This window comes from Cyanistes caeruleus, chromosome 10, assembly GCF_971803275.1.
Source record: "Cyanistes caeruleus chromosome 10, bCyaCae1.hap1.1, whole genome shotgun sequence".
Taxonomy (NCBI): Eukaryota; Metazoa; Chordata; class Aves; order Passeriformes; family Paridae; genus Cyanistes; species Cyanistes caeruleus.
Window position 1 is genome coordinate 17,359,906 of NC_141710.1, and position 21,040 is coordinate 17,380,945.

At 40.6% G+C, this 21,040-nt stretch overlaps 1 protein-coding gene across 20 annotated transcripts in view; it reads right to left on the reverse strand.

Moving 5' to 3' along the window:
- Positions 1-21,040, reverse strand: part of ATP11B (ATPase phospholipid transporting 11B (putative)) — a 265,918-nt gene that overhangs the window by 52,506 nt on the left and 192,372 nt on the right. For 6 of the 20 annotated variants that reach the window (XR_015274535.1, XR_015274536.1, XM_086844003.1 and 3 more), the window contains exon 1: positions 13,233-13,342. Coding sequence is in view for 10 of the 20 variants with exons in the window: in XM_086844003.1 (XP_086700129.1) it covers positions 13,233-13,259 (27 nt within the window). In the remaining 10 variants the exon portion in view is untranslated. Of the gene's footprint in view, positions 1-13,232; positions 13,369-13,409; positions 13,453-18,426; positions 18,496-21,040 lie in introns of those variants that run through there. The other 14 variants (XR_015274534.1, XR_015274537.1, XM_086844001.1 and 11 more) reach the window with 5 other exon arrangements.

The following is a 21,040-nucleotide window of genomic DNA, read 5'->3' on the forward strand; positions in this document are numbered from 1 at the left end:
GGAACCCTTGCTTGATTGGAATCAATGGCTGTTTGCAAAGCAGTGAATTCCAGCATCAGCATCACACATTCCTAATCTTAGAACCAACTTGCAGAGTTTACACAATCTCCTTTTTCTTTGTTGCCAAGTGCAAGGACAACTGGTGGTGTCCTTTGCTAGAAAGGGAACATTATCAATCCCACTCTGCATTTGCAGTTGTGTTGCTCCACTTGTGAATGAGGCTCAGAGCTTTGTCCATGTCAGATAAAATGTGACACTTCACAGAGCTCCAGAAGATGATACCTCTGTATCAGTTAACTACAGAAGATGAACAGTGAGCACAATGACTGACATTAAAAATGGCTGGTATAACCACACATTAATTTTTTTTAATCCATTAATATCTCTAATGTAGGTCATTAGGTATGTTCACACCTAGGATGGTGTCATTTTAAAGTAAAGGAATAATTAAAAAGTCCACTCAAACATACAAATGTTTGTGTGTGGTATCATTGCTACAGAAACATTCTGCTTTAGAAAGAAAGATGTCCAGAATAATGAAGGGACAAAGAAAGGAAAGGGGATTTTTCAAAGAGATTTGAAGGAGAATAAACTTTAGATTACAAGCAGTGGAAGGCTGGTCTAGTCACATGCTCCAGGGTGAAAACTTGTTTAAAGATAAGAGTGGAGCAGGGAGACAAAAAGTAGATAGAGGAAAGCATGGAAAAAAATTACACAGGATACCAAAAGTAAAATGCAAGAAACTGTTCACAGCTTTAAGAAAATAAATACAAGCATGAAAGGAAGATGAAAAAAATGTACCTGTTAACTGCTGACAAGAAATTTCAAGAGAAAAGTGTTTGTGGCAGAAGCATTTTGGATATCTGACATTAGTGACACAGTATTTCTAAATCAATCCAGAAGATGCCACAAATAAAAGTGTTTTGCAAGCAAGAAAAAAGGCACCTAATTAGTAAGACTTCGTACACAGCTCTCTTCTATATTTCAGAAAATGTCTGGCACTCACAAAATGCCAGACTCCCTCACTTTAGAAAGTCAGACTTAACAGCCTGAAAAATCCTGCTCTAAATCAAACAGCTGTAAAACAAGGAAAAAACCACAAAGAGCAAAGAAAACAAGTTGCAGTCTTCTTTCTGACAGTGATAAATGCTAACCTGCATGCCACTTGCTGAATGCTATTAAAAGATAAAGCAAAGATTACTGAGTGACTAGGATAGGATATCACTGAATTTTTTATATGCCCTTTTTGGGCCACTGTCTGAGCACCTGAAGGTTGATGAGTTTGATGACATTTTATGATGAAGAGTAAAGACCTCTGTACAGCTCCAGTCTCACTGCACAAGCACTTTTATCAGAACAAATACCTCTGCTGAAGCAGGCTCAGATGATTAAGAGCAAAAACTTTATTTTCTGAATAAATCAGAGTCTCAGGCCATACAAGTTTACAGGTGCAGAGCTGAAACAGTTTAAATTTGCAGTCTATAGAGATTTAATTCTGTTTTGTTGACATTTGCCACGGAGAAAGCACAGAAGCTGTGCTGTCAGCAGATCACAATGCACACGCAAGGCAGGCCGGAGACAAAAGCCCCTCAGTTGTCAGAGCTGTGGTTGGAAAAGGACACATCCCTGACAACCTCAGTGACTTGACTGTAGTCACAGCAGGAAGTGAGTGTCAGAGCTGGGAACAAAACCCAGATTTCCTAAGTTTTACGACTGTAACTACTAAAAATCACTTGAAATTAGCCAACCACTCTGCCGTCTCATAATTAGCTGATGAGACCACAACTAAGCAGATTTTCCAGAGAAATTTTAATTACACATCTCTCCAAGGAAAATTCTGCACAGGCACTGAACTTCATTGTTCAAGAGCTAAAATGTCTTTAACATTTCTCTAACTATGGGGCTGGTCACAGAGCCTGCTCCTGCCACTAAACTGATTCGTAGCCCAAATTTCTGCCCAGCAAGGGATTTTCCACAGTAACTCTGTGCAGCCAGCAAAGCAGTGCAGAAAGCACACTGTTTCCTAATTTCACTTAATAGACAGTTCTCTCTTTCTAACGTCATTCTCCAACTCAGCTGCAAAAGTAGGGTAACATGCCCTTGTCAAAGGATTTCTGCAGCTAAACAGCATGAGCAGAGAAACCCTAAATTAAGAGTCTTGCAAAATTATTAAGCTGTCACCAATTTCTTTCAAAAAGCAGTTAGTTTTCCTGCAGTTATCTAGTGAAGTGATTTCTATCCAAGTCCACAGATCATTGACTTCGTAACAAATAATGCTGAATATATTACAAGAGTTGGTATTTAAGGCTTCTTGACCAGGTATATATATATATATATATATGTATTACATGAATCACCTTTAAATAAAATTTGACCCTAAGATGAAGTGACCTGATTTTCTCCCCTTCATGTTGCAAATTAAATCTAGATTTATTGGCTAAAGTTCAGTCCTTCAGGTGATTTATCAACACATACCAGGCCTTATCTACACTTGGAATACAGCTCTCATTTAATCTTTGATACACACTTCCCCAGCAGAAGTTCTGCACCTAGATGAACTTAATACTTTCATTTTGAAAACAACCTAAAAGCATCCCACTTATATACAGTACACAGATGCCCTAGTCAAGCTGATTTATAAAGCACAAATGAAAATAACATTTAAAAAAAGAAAAAGAAAGAAGTGATTAATAGTTTTCATTTCTTATAAATCTGAATGACTCTAAGCAAAGTCCAAGTAATTTTTACTGAACTTCGTCAGCAGTGATTTCATTACTGTTCTAAAAGTTAGAATCTTCCTCTGTGCAGTAAATAAGGCCCTGTAAAACATCACAGAAAACATATCCTGGGGAATTGAAGAGAAATATTTGACTGCAATTTTATGCAATTTATTTCATGAAAGCAATGGGATTCAACAGCCACTCCCAAACAACTCTTTCCTACATTTTTTCTGCATCTCAACCACTGTACTTGTAGAACGGCCCATTGGCCATCAAGTAAGGAAAACTGATCCATCCATTTTCCCACTTTGCTTTGTGTTTTTGATTTTGTCTTGGGTTTTTTTTTTTTTCCTGTTTTTTTAATATGTCATGCCAGTTGTCTGGTCAAAATCTTCCCTGTGAAAGAACAGTTTTACACTTCTGCTGAGGAAGCCTTAATAATACACATAACAAGCTAGGCAACCACACAGGAAGCAAATGAGGATCAGCACAACAGAAAAGACCCTCCCAACACCTGCAAGTATAAAGGAAGAAAAGAAAAAAATGCTTTTGTACTCAACTTGTTGCTGTAACATACACATCTGCTGCAAGACTCTTAACACTTCAATACCACTATTAGTGTATGGCAGTGTGCACCAACGCCCTCCCCACACACTTTACAGCACTATTACATGAGACAGCAGAAATCCACAGATTTCAGCAAGGATTACCGACATGAGACTGGCAAACAACACATCCATTTCATTTTCAAGCTTTGCAATAAGTGCACTGATAATTGCAAATAGTCTGACAGGTGACTTGCATAAGCTTAGCATACTTTAATATTCATTACTTACAGCTTTTACAGAGGGGGAGGAAGAACCAAACTTATACTTGCCTAAAGAACTTCTGCTATGTGACCACTGAACAGTGAAAGGGGTTTGAAAGAAGGAAGACTCATTCTGAGCCTCTTCCTCCTTTCAAAACCCACACTGAACATGACAGACAAAAGCAGCAGTTCCCCCAAAATCTTGCTGAATATCACATACTACTTAATAAAGCTAATGAACAGAAGAAAACTTGGTCTCAGAAACCCTTTCTCCTAGGGAAGTGAATTGACTGATTGTGGCTGCAGAAGCAGAACACCACATTTCCTGGCAGACAGCCCAAAAGTCTGCTATTACACTGCTGTCAAGATATATTTTGATTAAAGGTGTTTTGAGGAAATGGATTTTCTTGCTTGGGATTTTCTTCTGAATATACATAGAATACTTTTCCCTCTGTCAGATAAGATGATCTATTCACACTCCATTCCCATTTTCAGAAGTCTGTATAAATTTGTACTCCATACAGTCAGCCAATAATTCTTTCAGTCATGTAACTGGGCCGTAGTCAAACTGAATTTGCTTTATCAAAGGTTAGCATGAAGGAAGAAACAGCCTCTCACAGCAATTTTAAACACTGCTCTAACAACTAAAATAGTGAATCATCTGAAGCACCCTGATGTGTACACAGTGCCATGCAATTTGTACCTCCCCTTTTAAATATCACTGCAGTAAAGAAATAAAACTACTTAAAGTCATGCACTATTCGTGCAACTTCCTCTTCCCTCTTTCTGTATCTACAGCTGTTCAAAATATCTGATAATAAATCATGTTGTAACCTCCTAAAAGGCCTATAACCAGATTACATTATTTTGTGAAAACACACCCTTTAGGCAAGAAGGCCTGTGAAATCATGAGGCAATAACCCCTTCCTTTCACAAAGTTAAAATATGCCTAGTACTGAATTAAGAAAAGTTGTACTGGTGCTCACCACGAAGTCCTGCTTACACAGAGTTCAAGTTGTTCTTGCTTGACATACTATTTTGTCAAGATACCCACCAAAATAACTCAGAAAAATCCCTACTTAAAATAGTAAAAAATCAGCTATCTTTTCATTACTTATCTGCAAACACAACAAGCAAGGTAAGCTGGCTTCATTCACAGCTAACATACTGCCCTGCACCGGTTCCTCTGCTCAGGTCACCAATGCCAAACATACTGCTCTTGTAACATTAATAAAATCAGAAAAGAAAAATGAGCTGAACAGGCAAGTAAAGCTTTCTAATGCAGCATACACAAAGGCTGTTATGGCATGTCCAGTTCCTGTTAGCAGCAAAGGATTTGAATGGAGATTCAGGTAAATTGCTTAATTCAAAAATACTCCAACTTGCAGCAATGAAGGAAATGTCTTTCTTAGCCTCCCCTACAATCCAAATCACAGTATTTATAAAGCATCATCCATTTTGGACTTCATATGATAATACAAACCTAAGACCTTGTAACAGCTGCTCTTTCATGAGTGTCTTCAACAGAACGCCAAGATTCACTTTTTTCCTACAGGATTATTACTCCAGTACCCAAAGAGGGCCTACAAGAAAGCCAGGGAGGGACTGTTTGCAAGTTCATGTAGTGATATGACAAAGGGGAATGGCTTTAAACTGAGAGAAGGCAGATTTGGTTTAGATACAAGGATGAAATTCTTCCTTGTGAGGGTGCAGAGGCCCTGACACAGGCTCAGAGAAGTTATGGCTGCTCCATTCCTGGAAGTGTTCAAGGCCAGGTTGGATGGGGCTTATCCTCTTGCCTCAATGTGCTTAACCAACCAAATGCCTGTAATACATTCCTTGTCCATTGCTTTATTTCAGTATGCTCCGTCAGACACAATAGATCATCAGTAACTTTTGCTCAGATGCTTTTTGGTGTCTTCAGCTCCAAAGAAAGACAAAACCTAATTAGTGTTCAGGTTCTAAGGTGCAAGCCTCAATCCCAAAGGCAGGGCTAGTGGCTCCCAAGTTACATTTCAAGGCCAGTCAGTGTGCTCTAATTTCTTTTTCTTTGAGAAAAAAAGCTTCATGTAAAGTCCAAGAAGCTGAAGAGACACTGAGGCTTGACAGTGTCTGTAGTCCAAAACGTGTGGTCTTTTGCCACATGCTCCCAAAGCAGCCCATTGCTCTGAAGTGGAAATGAAGATGCCTTTGAAGTTCCAACCACACAGTTCTAATTTCAGAACTGCAAGTTTTCCTCTGTGGGCTCCAGCAATTCTTTATCTGCAATATCATCTTCCTGTCAGGCATGTACAAAAGGAGACTAAGCAAGATTTTTTAAGCTGAAGGGTGATTTCAGACCCATCAGGAGACAACTATAGGGCATCACATTTTATAAAATAAGAATTGAGAGCTCAAAAAATCACAAGCCACTTTTGCAGAAGACTTCTCAAACTATATAAACAACACTGACCATAGGAAGTGCTACAATTCTGCAATAATCAATCACAGAAATAGCACCTACTAAGCAGGCCACACTAAGAAATACAGAATCAATGCAAGAGATGAAACATTTAACACACAAATCCTTCACATACCTCAAATGACCATAGGATCTCAGAAAAAGAACTCCCCCAAGCGCATCCTTTACGTACCTTCCCTGCATTTGTTAAGTAGGCTTACAGCAGATCTTCAATATTAAATAAAGCATTGAAATCTAGGACAGGCTACAAATTTTCCCTTACGACTAGAATGCAGTTCAAATTTTGTAGATAGCAATTTCACCATAAAAAAATGACATCTGTCAAGTCTGTGACAGGAAAAATACAGAGCAATTGTACATTCCTTCACATATTGGCATACTATGAACTCTATTATCTTATATAAAATGAAACGCTGTTTACCCTCTGCTTTGAAGAATCATTTATAAAAGTATTTTATACAAGCATGAAGGGCCTCTGTTCTGGACTACTCATACAGCCATTATTGAAACCCCTTGTTTTCAGTATCTGGATTTGTTCTAGTAGGCAATAGCTATTCATGCCAATCAGCTCCTGCACTGTGAGTCTAATTCATATTTTCTTTCAGCATGGAAAAAAACCAACAAACCCTTTCCAAAAGCACCCTCCCCCAAAATCACCATTAAATAATAAATCTTAAGGCTTTTTCAAAACATTTGCCAAAATTATACTGACAATTGCTGACAGTGGCTGCTCAACAAATTTCACAGGAAGAGAATTCAGTTCATAGCTGGAACTGTCTAGCTCTTCCTTTTAACCTGCTTTGAGAAAGCCTGCTCTGTAAAGCATTACGGTTTAGAGTCTACTTCATCCACCCAATAGCATTTTTAGTTCTAATTCCATTTTGAACATGGTTTATGATTTAAGTGTCAGTTTAATGCCCTGCTTTCAAACATGTGTACAGACTAGTCTATCCTTAAAGCTTGCTAAATCTTAAGCTTCCTTGCCATTTTGTTGCAATTCTCTTTCCAAAGAGAAATATAAATATCTACAAAAATATGCACAGCCACACAAAGTAGCGCAAAAACATGCAAAGGAGTAACAAAATGCAACAACAGATGACAACATGTATTTTGGGGGATAAACCATTTAAAACCTGTTCCTCTAGTAAAACACTTCAGGATAAAAACAAACAGTTTGCCTTTTGTCTACATCATTATCTCTCCTTCCCATTTACAGGAAAGTTCTCCTTTCCCAGACTTATTTTTACTCAAAGTAAACAAGGAAAAAAATCCTCTTAAGTCACTGCATGTGGGAGGCCAAGGAATTGTAGGGGTTTGTTTTTTAAATCACGGTGTAGTTCTCAGTCCTACTTTCTGCCTTTTCTACCATGGTTTGTACTAGTGCTAAGTGGTTTTCTCAACAGCAGGTGAAAAGAGGTTTGTATTAAAAAAAAAAAGTCTAGCTGCAAATATGTCACCTGTGTTTTGCTAGAAGATATGACCTTGCATTTACAGAGACACTTTGTCACATCTGTTTTGCTGCTTGCTTAACAAACAGATTTTGTTCTAGAAATTGAAGGATATTTTTGATAGGTAAGCTTTTTCCTGGTGACATAATTACAAAAACAGTCATAACTACTGAGCACATCACAATACAGTCAAGAAAAAGCAAGAGCAGATCGTCAGTGAAAGTCACAAGTCATGACGCTTTTAATAAAATTTAAACACATTGTTATATTTTGCTTTTATAAGTTCTGTCTCTCCATCCCAGAGGAAAGCAAATGTCAGTTTTAATGAAATCAACCAACCCATTTAAAACCAGAAAAACAAATACCAATGATATTCAAAACACATGTTGAATGTTACTAAATCCAGCACGTATTTACTTGCCTTACATTACAAATTTTACCTTCCACTGAGAGTACAGAAACAATCTCTTGGCAGTAAACAGAGCCTTTCACCCATCCCACCAGATACTCCCTACTGACCAGAATAGAAATAGTTTTTGCTCATTGTCAACAAAATTCTATTTTTCTCCCTCTTCTCCCTTAGTCACATAAACACACAAGTTATTAAGGGAGTAAGACCCCATTAATGGAGGAATATCATAGAAGTAAATTAAATAGTTCTATTATTGAGTGATAAGTGGTAATTTGTCACAACAAAAATTTGCTGCTTAAAAAGCTCATGGATAGGAAAAAGAAGAAAAGAGGATGGGACAAGATACAGGTCAAATATCCAAGTCTCACAGCAAGGCAGCACATCAGACAACACCGATCTTCCCATTTTTAAAACAGTCTTTGAAGGACTCAGTGTCAGGACTGATTTGATTATGTTTTGGAATGCAATTCTTAGATTTAGAGTTTAATTTTCATGAGGTAAGACTTATGAATTACACACAGGACACAACGGATGTCTCCATTTGGAGCAGACAGCTGGCTGAAGACAGGGCCAGGTTCTGCACACTTTGGAACACATTGTGCTGCAAATGTATCAGCCCTCAGCACTCACAGAATACAAAGAGAAAATAAGGTTAAAAGACCCAAACACATGGGAGCACTAGTCCAGCAGATCAAAGAATATCTCTAGCAAAAAAAGAAGGCCACATTTTCTCCTGTGCTAAGTTACAGGAGGGGAGTCCTTGACCTCCAACTCTCAAACTACTCTAGCAAAGCAACACAACCTTTGGGCTGTTCAAACACACACCTCACTGATCCCTTAGAGATAATTCAGAGGGTATGAACTGGGCAGTCTGAATCACAGGAACTCTTCTGAGCAAATATGCATTTATTTTTCTAGCATAAAATAACAAGCAGTTAGTTAGTTTTAGCCAGAAAGGGGAAGAGGTTTCACTGACAAATAAGAGGGGGAAATTGTACTCTAGAACAGCAAGGTGATTTCAGAAGCTAGATTCTCAGTCACTGAACTAGTTTAACATGCTTTTGGCATTCAGAAAGTAGAGGAAATTCTAGGAGGGCGGGAAAGGCAGTAACTTCATTCAGTAAAATGATTAAGTGAAAATAATACACATTTGTCAGTACAAACAATGAGATAAATGCTGTCCACCTTGTTCAGAATGCCAGTAACTGCAAGGTATTACAAAATACCATCTGTCCTCTCAAAACATCTTAACAGTAACCAGCATCTGAAAGGAAAAAAAAACCAACACATCCCAGACATACAATCCCTTAGTGTTAATCTATTTGAGGACATTCCCTTATTAGTAGAAATTTTTCATTAGAACACATCTAGAAGATGAACCCTCCTACAGACATTGTGCTGGCTGTGGAGGGTGTGAGGTGTGACAGGCACTACCTACACAGCACAGTCAAAAACATTCCCTGTGATCACCCCTCAATGCAGCCAATGCAGAACTTCTGGACTTGATAAACTTACATCCCTCCCAGTCTGAACCTTCTTATAAACACAAAATAAATAAAGTAGTCTGGTAACTAGGTTTTACAGTCAATCTATAGATTTTATCTTTGATTTACAGTTAAATAAGAAAGCTGCATTTGCCCAAATACCCAGCTCTCCACAGTATTAAAGCTGTTGTGCACTACAACATTCAGGTCCTTAAACGGCAAAGAGACTCTGCCAAATCCAACACAACACTCGTCTTGAACTGTCATTTATAAAAGAGCGGCCAGGCAGACAGCTCTTCATGCAGTATCCTTTGTACTTCACTGAGCTGTTAGACAACACATCAAAAGCTCAAACTCCTTATAACAGTAGTAGAAGAGAAATCCTGAGACCCTTCTCCAATTGACAGAACTAATAATTTAAAATTAGGCAGCTAAAATCATACATACAAGGGCATTCTACCACAATTTTCAGAGACCTTCTTGCCAGACAACTGAAGGTGTCAGTACATTCTGTTAATAGCACTGCAACAGCTTCTGCACTCCATGTGCACCATCAGAGAGCAGCACAGCCCAAATGCTGTCAGAAACCCACCAAAAGAGATGTGGAACAGAAAGTCCCTGGGTGTTACAAATGTCACTGTACTCTCATTTTTGTGTTGGTACTGCACAAACTCAACCACGGGAGCCACAACAGCTCTTTGTAGACTGATTTGCCATGAGGTCTAACCCATTGTATCTGGAAATGCAAATAAAACATACTATGCTATTCCTGAATAGTAATGATGCTTCCTATCAACTGTTGTTTATCTGGTTGCTTTTTTCAAGCAGAGTTGGCTGTGCCTGTGGCGTTATGCAACCCTCCAAATCCACATGCCTACTGCTCTCAGAGATCTAAAGGTAACAGAGCTGGAACCCAAAATCTCTCCCACCCAAAGCTAGTCTTTGTCACGGCATTTTACCCAAAGCCATGAATTGTAACTCCATTTAGCTCTGTATTTTTTCATTACTAAGACCTAAGTACTTCCAACTATTAACTACATATTATAACATCACATTAACTAGAAAGTTAATGACTTACTATGCAGCTTATTTAGCATGAGGCAGCATTAGGTGGAAAAAAACTGATAAACTGTCTCTGCAGGGTGGTGTCTATTGTTTTGGAGCGAGAAAACCAGACTGAAGGCCAAGATACCAAACCTGATGATTTGTGCCACATAGGCACTGAAGGCTGAACTATTGTCACCAATTTCTTAGATACAATAAATCACTAAAAAAACATCTAACACCTCAGTTTAAAAGCTGTTATGGACTTGTAAGACAATAATAAGAATGAACGAAGTCCTACATTCCCAGCATGTCACCTCAAACAACTGTTCATGACTTTCTATCCCTTTCTGTAGCTTCACAGGCATGCACAGGTCTCCACAGAGAAAGCACAGCAAAGTCACCACTTTCAAAACAGCTAAAAGAGTCTGGATTCCATACCAGGTCCTCTCAATACTTTTAAGTTCACAGAATTCATTCTCCCGCCATCTTAACAATGCAAGATCTCAAAGCCACACACTCATGAGCACTCAGTATTTGAAATACTGTTCTCTTAAGCAAACAAGAAGTTGCAAAACAATTCATTGGTTTCATACAGAGAGTACTTAATAACTACCTAAAAGCATCTGCAGCAAAGTACCAGTCCCTCCCACTTTCCCCAATCCCTTACTACTTTTCCAGCATTTCTGCACACCAACGTTTTTCTTTTGTATTACTACAACATCCTACTTGCATCACTCCCACACATTTGCCTGATTCCAACCCTCCTGTGCAGATGAGGACCCTTTTCTAAAACCCACTGCCACATCAAGCACAGGTACAAACGCACGCTCCAAAGGCATCCAAACCCACGCATTCCTCTCTTCTCCTCTCAGACACAGATTTTGGCACCTTTTGATTTGAATATTTCTGTCACCCTACTCTTCCCACTCATTCTGGTTATTTTGTCAGCACCCTTCCCTGTGTTTTTAGCCCTCTGACATTCTTTCAGAACCTAAACATCACAGCCATGTGAAGAAGCAAACATATGGCGGGATCTATGTTAAACCAGCCATTACACACATGGATGAGTTGTCTGAGTGTCTTCAGGAAGAAACATGCAGTGTGATACCTATCTTAGGCTATTTTTCATCTTTATGAGCTGTGAAACAACCAAGCCATTGACATCTGTGATGTCTGTAGGAAAAAAACCCACAAAACACGTATCATTGCAATAATGTTTTCTCATCAGTACCATATTTAGACATCTGCCAAGAGTCTTGACTTTTTATTGTCCTGCTTTTCTATTGCATTGATTCTTCCCTGTCAAAACTAGTGCAAGTTTTAAGCAGTCATTTTCCACCAGTTTCCTTTAAGAAGCACTAAAACCTCCAAGTGCCAAGTTTATTGCTCATCCTGTTACGCTAATCTTTTACTTTCTATTAAGGGCAAACAGATTTCTGGAAAGCTGGTCAGCATACTATTTGCAATGATTAAGGCAACCATGTTTGATACATGAGTTGCTAGCCCTGATACAGTTCTAATCTAAACTCTAAGGAAGGTAGCACAGTTCTGCTTTAAAAACCACACGCACAAACCTCAAGCCACCTTCAAGTGGAAAAAATGACAGCTATGTTACACCAAACAGGTTTTTTTTTTTTCCCTAAAAAACGTGTGTATGACTGTAACAGAACAGAAGAGCGCAGTCAGAGCTCAAACAGAGCAATTAATTTCCAGGTCAGTAACTCTTGGTGTCAGACCAAACTACTGAGCACCGTCAAGCTGGCACTGAGGCCATCACCACAAGCTCTCTGCCTCAGACAGAACTGAGAAAATCTATGGGCCATGGGAAACGAGGACAGAGAAGAACAGGAGGAAAAAAGCAAGAACAAAATATTTTACCTTTTTTTTAGTAAAAAGTGATGGAAGAAATTAGCTCATTAGTGAGACAAAAGTTTAACAATGAAAATCTGAAAACCTAACTAATGCAAGCTCTTCCACTAACCTGGACAACATTCGTGATGAAAGTAACTCCAATGAATGGAAGAAGTTATTTTACAAATACATCATTTAGAAATAATTTCTCCCTTAGAGAAAATGCAAGTAGGGTAATGCTGGTCGGGGCAGAAGCCGGCCAATACTTCAAATTAAAATAGTGAAACTCGATGTACTTCCCTGCTACAGCAGAACAGACGTGACAGCCACGGCCGCCTCTGGTTTCCCCTGCTCGCTCTAACCCAGCACATCAAGCAGCGCCTGTGTGGGGGGACAGGGACCCTCACTGCTGCCTTTTCCAAGCGGTTTCCCCCGCCAAAAGCATTTCACGGATGCTTTCCTTCCATTTCTTTCACTTTCAAATCCTCAGCACGCAGCGGCTGCAAAGCGCTCAGGTACGGGGAAATATTTGAGAGAGACGCACGTCGGGTGTAAAAGCCTTAAAACATTTCGCAACGGGAAGGAGGAAGAAGCAGCGAATCTCCGAAGTGTCGGTCCAGGGAAAAAGGCACCGTCATTTCTCCGGGAAGTTTGGGGAGCCCTTCCCAACGGGGGCCACACGTAAGGGAATGCGCTGTCCTCTGTGCCAAGGGGTTTCGAGGGAAAAAAAGCCCCACAAAAAAAAGCCAACCAAAAGCCAAATAACCGAAACACCCCAAACCCTCGGATACGGGTTAAAAATAAAATTTAAAAACCCATCAATAACGATCCCAGTGCAGCCTGCGGGTCTCCCCAGCTCCTGAGGGGGGAAGGACTCTCCACCCTCCGCACCCCGGCCCTGCTCTCCTGCTTCCTCCGCGGACCCGCGGCCCGGGCAGCGCCGTCGGGACGGGGCCGAGCCGAGAGCCCGCCCGGCCCGGGGGGTGCAGGGAGGCACCTACCAGCTGCTGCCGGACCCAGCGCAGCATCCCCGGCGGCGCGGGTCGCGGCCCCCGCGGCGGGGCTCCCTCGGCAGTGCCGCGCCCTCCCTCCGCTGTCGCCGCCTCAGGCGAGCCGCCCGCCGCGGCTGCTCCCCATGGCGCGGGGCCCACGCCGAGTCAGGAGCGGCACAGCCCCGCCGGCGCCCCGAGCCGCGGCTGCCGCCGCCATCACAGCACGGCCGCTGACACTCGGCGGCTGTGGCCGCCCCGGGAAGTGACGTGGCGGGGCGGGGAGAGGGCCCGGTGTGAGCGGAGCAGCCGTGAGGGGGGAGCTGCCGTGACCTGCCCCGGGCCTGGGCAGCCGTGCTCCGGCCGCTCCGCCGCCCTGAGGTGCGGCTTCCCGGGCACAAGAGCCGTGCGTGCGCTCGGGTGACCCTCGGGCAAAATTCCAGCTCCCCACACAGGCTCCGGCTGCAGCCCGGCAGGGCTCAGCGCCCTCAGCCAGGGCGTCAGCCTACGAGGGCCCCCTGTTCTACCCAAGGGAAGCTACTTCGCAACTCGATTGTTTTGTCTTGGTTTTCTTTGCAAAAAGCGCAAAGCATACATATGTTGGAATAAAGACTTTGAAAAGACAGCAGATAAGCCGTGATTTAAAGTTAAATCCCAAGCGCACGGCGTGTGGGTCTCCCAAAGCCGGGAACAGGTGCTGGAGAATCTAGCGCCCTGCTGGCAGCATTGTCATGAGCTGCTGTTTGTTAAAATCGGGTGTAGAAACGCGCTGGTGCCAGGCAGTGATCTCTGAAATCTTCCACTGGAAGAAATCTTCCCACCTGGCCGCGTTCCTGTGTCACCTGCTCTGGGTGACCCTGCCTTGGCAGGGAGGCTGGGCCGGGTGATCTCCAGAGGTCCCGCCCAACCTTGACAAATCTCATTTTGCTCTGAAAACAGCTTCTGCTTCTGGAAACAAAACAGCGTTCAGCGCCAAACACTGGACACACCTATACAAGTCTGCAGCTTCTGCGCCTGTCTGACTAAGAACTAAAGGAGATTATTTTAAGCAGTAAATGCCCAAGTAGATGCCCAAAGACCTGGGCATTTGTGACCAAACACAGTTGTCACTGAAGTCAATGACAATTTTGACACTGAATTAAAGACAGCTCCCATTTGTTCCCAGGGAATTAGGACTTTTAGCAATGAATCATAATCATATCTGCTATAGTTTTTAGTGTTCATACAGAAATTTAGAACATAATTTAGGATTTAAGATGGATGATCTAATGTCTGAGCAATGGGATCTTGTGGTGAATGCTGATGGTTTAAGCATCTGCATTTAATTAGAAAAATAACGTTTAAACAGCAGGGAATAAAACTATTTTTATCAGGCACTTAGGAAAGCTAATGTTAGGAAAACTCAGTATTAAATGCTAGGCATTATTTCAAAACATTTAAATACATCAAAGCTGAGTTTCAAACAGCTTGCACTACCCTATTCATCTAATGTGAAGTTGAAAATAACAGAGTGATTTCATAGCTGTGGCACGTTGCCTGGAGAGTGGCCTTAAGCCAGAAGCTGAGCTGATACACTCAATATCTGTGCTCCTCTTTTATCATCAGATGTAGAACAGGGTCCTGACCACTACACACTAAAATTCATATGCCATTACTCTGAAACGCAAGAATATTTGTCACTCTGTCCCTGCCAAATTCCAGTATGAGTTGCACTTTCTGCAAGCCTCTGTTTCCATGGCTTGCAGTTGTGTTACATAAAGCTGCTTGGCGCTGTCTGTTCTACATTTGCTGTAATGATACTGTTTCACCAGACAAAACTTGGAAGCAATTTGCAAGTGATTTGAGCCCTGTAGTTTGTATTTTTCACTCTAAAATGTTTGTATTTTAGTGGATGAAATATATTGCTGGATGGAATTATTTTGCTCTGTGCAGCAAAGGCTCCGACTGCACCTTTTCAAATGTACAGAAAAATTGCACTAAAAAAACATCCTTTCCTAGCATCCTGCCTAGTAAAACTTGACACCTTTTAAATTGCTCAAAAGCCCACACTAGACACTTATGAAGTTTCATCTCACCCTTGAGAGATAAATAGTTTTCAGAAGAGAAAATTGAAGCAGAGCAGCAAAGCCAGATATTGATTAGCCGGTAACACTCCAGCACTTCTCAAATCAGAGGTCAACTGTATTAAGAATTAAGATTCCCACATCAGAGACCCCACTTTAAAATAGTGCCCTGGAGTCTCACCTGAATTCACACAGCAGGCTTATACAGAAAAAAAAGCACCTGCCAAAGGAAAAAAGTCACCTTCTGAAAGATTAGGTTTAACCCATTGCCCAGGCTCTCTTGATTAGATTCCAAGCTTTCCACTTAAGTTTATATGAGAGTAATGATTTCAGATGTTTGTTTAACAAGATCAGGATACAAATGCTGTCTGATGAAAAAATATTTACATAAACATAAAAACACACACTTAAATGTTAGGTCCAGCAAGCTTTTATTTATATGTGCATGAGTAATTCTTATATAATCAATGGTGCTACTTTTAGGTTTATAAAATTAAACACTGGTAACCACAGAATCACTGCCTGAACGTTCAGCCATCAAACTGATGCTGGGGCTGCTGATGCTGCTCCCTGAGCTTGTTCCTGTGCGAGACACTCACACATTTCCATTAGTTTTGAATGGTGTTTTGGGGCCCTTTACGTCCAGTGCATGATAAGAGGAGATGGAAGTGCAGCACTGATGCCAGAGGCTGAGCTGCCTGCAGCATTCCTGCCTTGGAGAACTCTTAAGTGCTTGGCATCTGAGCCCTTTCACCTGCCCCATCCCCAGATGTACCAGCCCCATCGCAGGCTCCCAGGGCGCTGCTGCAATGCAGGCAAGGCACGTGGTAGCAGAGGGGATGGTCTCACCTGCTGCACTGGCTTTGGGACAGCTCAATTCTTGTGTTACATCTAGAAAACACCTCAGTCCTTTGGGACAGGAAAACCAGCAAAGCCAAAGAGATGCAGAGTAGGGATGTAGGTTCAGACGTAGGTTTGTGTAGCAAAAAACAGTAATATTCCTTACAGTATCATTTTCCTGATGTAAAAGTCCTCTCAGTCATTACTTTGGTTTTAATTAAATATTTTGTAATTTCTCTGAGTATTTTAATCTATGCATTATTTACTTGCTAATTAGGGTTGTAATTAAAAATGTACTCTATAAAAATATCTGTTTTGTTTCTAATCCATAGAGAGAAGGGCTGCCTGAGAGACACAGGGTTTCTTCAAGGCATCTTTATTCCTCAAGCACTCACTGGCTGAAGCATCAATTATACAGAGACAATCAGTGGCTGATTTTCAGTCACAAGGCTTTTCATCTAAAGACACATGTGTATTCTTCCCTAGAGCAACCAGTCTTCAGGGAAAAAGTAAAACAGAAAACGAACTGAATATTTTTAAAGGGAAAAGTTGCATGCAGTTTGCCTCTCATTTTTGTGCCCTGAAAGAAATAAGATTAGATTAAATGACAGGATGCACAAGGTGACATTTCCAAGACACTTTCTAGATCTCCACAATAATGCAGTATTTTTTTATTTCCTCTTACCCTTTCTCTCAGTTTTTAAAACCTCAATCTTGACATAAAACCTCACCCTTCCATTGTTTTGGTTTTTTTTCCTTTCACTTGAGAGCTTTGCTTTCAACTTCTACCCGTCACATTAAGCTTAAGAGAGCTGGATCCAAAGTACCGGCTGAGGGGCTCCATGTGACACACAGAAGGTCAAACCTGTCAGTCCCCTGACTGACAGGCACAGAGAACTTTGCACTGCACCAAACTTCACCAAAAGATGCTCTGCACTTTGCAGACTCAGACTGCACACTCTGGCTGTGTGGAATGGCCTGGGCTGCTAAATGCAAGTCAAGTGAGCTTACAATCAGTGCTACTCAGTTTGCAAGGCCCCAGGATAACAGGAAGCTGTGGAAAACATTAAAATTCATCTTCCCTTTCAGCCTCACTGTTAACTTTTTAATTAAGTGTTGCCTGTAGACTGTAATGTTCAGCTTGTGGCTTTCTCTAAAGTGGTTTTGTTTTGTTTTTCCCTGGGGAAGCTGTTCAAGATTGGAAGAAATAGGAAAACCTGAAAAGCCATCCCTTATCTTCTTGAAGCTATGATCAGGATGTATAAAATGCTAATTGTTCATGTTCTTCTGTTTGTTTGTTTGGTTTTTAAGGGAAGACATACATTTTTTTAACCCAGGGCTCATAAAATAAGGAATATTTCCAATGGCCCTGTCTTGATGGAAAGTGGAGAACTCATAATCTTGCAAAACAATGGTTTTGTTAGAAAATGTGTTCAGGTAAGTCAGTTAGTTTCTAGTATATCCTTTACAGTGACATAATTTTGTGATTCTGTATCATAAACAAGAATAACCTTTTAAAATGTGAATTTTTCTTCAGACTCTTTCTTTAATGACTTAAAAATTACACTTTTCCAACTAATTCATTCTTATTCTCATCCTTTTATAACAATGTCCTTTTCTAATTTATAAACTCTATGGGGAATTATTTTTTTTCCTGCTTTGTAGCACCTCAGTTAAGACCACTGAGTGGATAAAGAAAGATTGAATTCTCAAGAATAAACACAAGGCCTGGTACCCAGGTCTCTTGACCCCGGTCACCTGACATTACCGTGACAACTGTAATACAAACAGTTACACACCTAGGGATGTTACCTTGGGAAGGAGTTTGAGGTCTTTGTGGGGAAGGAACATGGAGATTCTGTTTATGGTTGTACACTCTCTCTTGGTTTAATAGCTTGCTTCAAAATAGTGTAACATCTACTATATGCAATGTTCTTCAGGTAGTGGGAAGTAGCATTTCAAGCACCCTCACGTAGAACTTCAGTTTCCCATGTCTTGGAGGGCAAACTGCTGAACTGGATTGAGGTTTTCTGAAAGCACCTTCTGGTTCAAACTTTACAAGTCACATAAATCTCTGTGGGATTTAGATATGAAGTAAGCTTGTCAGAACTAACATATTTTTTGTTGTCCAGGATTCAGATTTTTAGTATTTGAGTTAGCTCATATAACACCAGCTGACACGTTCCTATATTGCACTCAAATTCTGAAGCAGGTATTTCTGAATGTGTTCCTTGCTGTGCTATTGGCTGGATTGTAGCCAGCTTCAATGCTGAAAACATATCTTGGATGCCTGCGGATCTTACCTGTCCCAGCAGCAAGGAGCTGTGATTATACAGGTTCCTTTTCAAGGGTCTTCCTTTCTCTCAACTCATCTAAGGGAAAAGGAAAAACAATTTTACAGAGCCTTATAATTCAGTGCTTTCCATCAATTCCCCATTATTTAAGCCTATGCCTCAATGGTAAGTGTCAGGATATTAGCCAGTATTGGTGAGTTCCTCCCTTTCTAAAGGTTGAGAGATTAAATTTGTGTCCATTGACCCCTGTACCTGCTTTGTACAGGTGTCTTACACTTCCTGTGTGGTTACTTCCTTGCCCAGGCGTGTCCATGACAAAGCCCAGAACTCCAGCTTGTCTGGGTTACACAAATGCCTCAGGAAACAAGACAGAGGCTTGGAGAGGCAAGACAGACACCTTGGGGAGGTGAAGAAAATTTCAGTGCCACATTGAAAACTGAGAGAGCCACCTTGGGTGACAAAGGACAAAACAGAAGAGTTCTGCCAACATCGGCCATGAACACAGGTTTCAGATATATCAGTGGGTAGGTGAGGGTCTCACAGATGAAGATAAAATCACTTGTACTTGCTCAGGACTGGAGAGGCTGTTCATTAGTGCAGCTGTAAATCAATTTTTGCTAACAGAGATGCATTTTATACAGCAAAAGGGTTTTACAAAAGTATCTACCAAACAGAATAAGCTGGCAAAAACACTTCTTCCTTCCAACACAGTGTTTACCATAAAGTTTTTGGCTCTCCAGAAACTGAAAATGAATCACATCTCCAGCTGGTATTTGTGATGGGACCTGTCTTTCCACCAGCTTTCCTTTCACCACCATCCTTCCCACCCAAACCAAATGTGTTCACATGTGTGCTAATAACACCCTGCATGCCTCTGGGCAGATCTCCCATGTAGGTGTGTCCACCAGGAATACCAGGCTGGCTCCTGACTATTGCTGACCTCCCTCCCACCAGAGCCCTGGCTGGGCTGTGCACGTCAGTCAGGCTTCCCTCACACAGACACAGCACATCGGTGTTTGGTTCACACTCATGGCTTTGAACAGCAGTCACAAAAAAGGCTTTTGGTTGTGTTTTTTTCTCTCCTCTTTATTTTTGGTATAAATATAGTAAGATAGGTTGATTTACACTGATCTTGGGGAATGAGACTTTCCTGGCCTTTAGCTTGGGGATTATATTCAAGACAAGTTATGTATCACATAGGAAAAGAATATATAAAGTCTAACGACTGGTCATGGTACCACTGATCACACAACACTGTCACAATTAATTTCCAGCTAAACTTTAAGAAAAGGCACACAGGCTCAGAGTTTCAAAAACCTGTCTACCATGTCAGTCAAGTTTCTGAAGTATCTGCAGAATAAATAAACCCATACGAAGTGTTTAGCACTTAAGCTTTATAAATCTAAAGCTGGATACTCAAAATTTGAGAGGGTGTGAGCATCTATTTATTATTTTTTAAAAATCCCTTCATGGCCTAGTATTCTAGAAGTAGGGTGCAACAATCTGCTATGCAGGGATAACTGGGGACTCTGCAGACAAAAAAAAAAATAGCTGTGAACATGACAGATGATGTTCCTACAGCCATATGAGGCAAACAAACATATGGTTGCTCTGTCTGAAGTTCCTACAATCTTTTATGTCTTCAAAGTGTAGCAAAACATTGTCTGATTAACATAATTAAAGCATTTTACAAATGATTCCTAATTATTTTTTGCAAATGTAAATGAAGATGCTGACATGAAGTTTTTTGCTGTGCATGATGAATACTGAGTTCTCATTTTACTGAGTACTGTAATCAAATTTAGAACAAATGTTATATAAGTGCATAAGTAATCCTAATCCTAATCCCTTTTCTGCTGTCTCACTTTCTCCATCTAGGTCTGCTGCAACTGTAAATCTATAAATCTCCCATATTTAGTAATTTCCTCACAGATTTTTATTTTTGTTTCCCAATCTCCTGCCTTTCTGAAAGGAGACATTTTTAGTGGCTAATGGTTCTGATAGAATGAAAAGTTTGGTTTTTAGCCTTCTGCCAGTTTTCATACAGTACTGTGTTTGATCACAGCAAATGGACAGCACTGATCCTTTTGCTATAAGATATTAAGCCTCACCCTGTTGAAACAAATCTAGAGGTCTTCAAACATTTTTTTACTCTGTCCTTAGTTGAATATCTGTTGTTTTCAATGTTTTATTAATATCAGTAGAGGTTGGCTGAGGATATGTCAACAATGCATAATTCAAAGTAGCCAGAAGATATCAAAGAAAACTATAAACAAACTAGTTGTTAATAAATCAGTTCTAGCATTGGAACACTGAATTCCCTGTGAGCAACCTGACCCTGTTTCTGATTTTACCCTAGGATTTGTGCCACAGCTATAATCTGAAATTATTTCACTGGCTCAATGAAAAACAGCCAGGAGGGACAGCATCCAGTGCAGATTTAAATGCTGGACTCAGAAAAACAAGAGAGACTGTGCTAGTGATTGTGTTTTGTGATATATGTTCCATGTGATTCTTTGGAATTTATTTAATAATTTCACCAAAAATTTATAAAATAATCCACATATCAATTAAACAATCTTGTAACAATTATATATTTTAAATCACTTTTGTTAAACTGTAT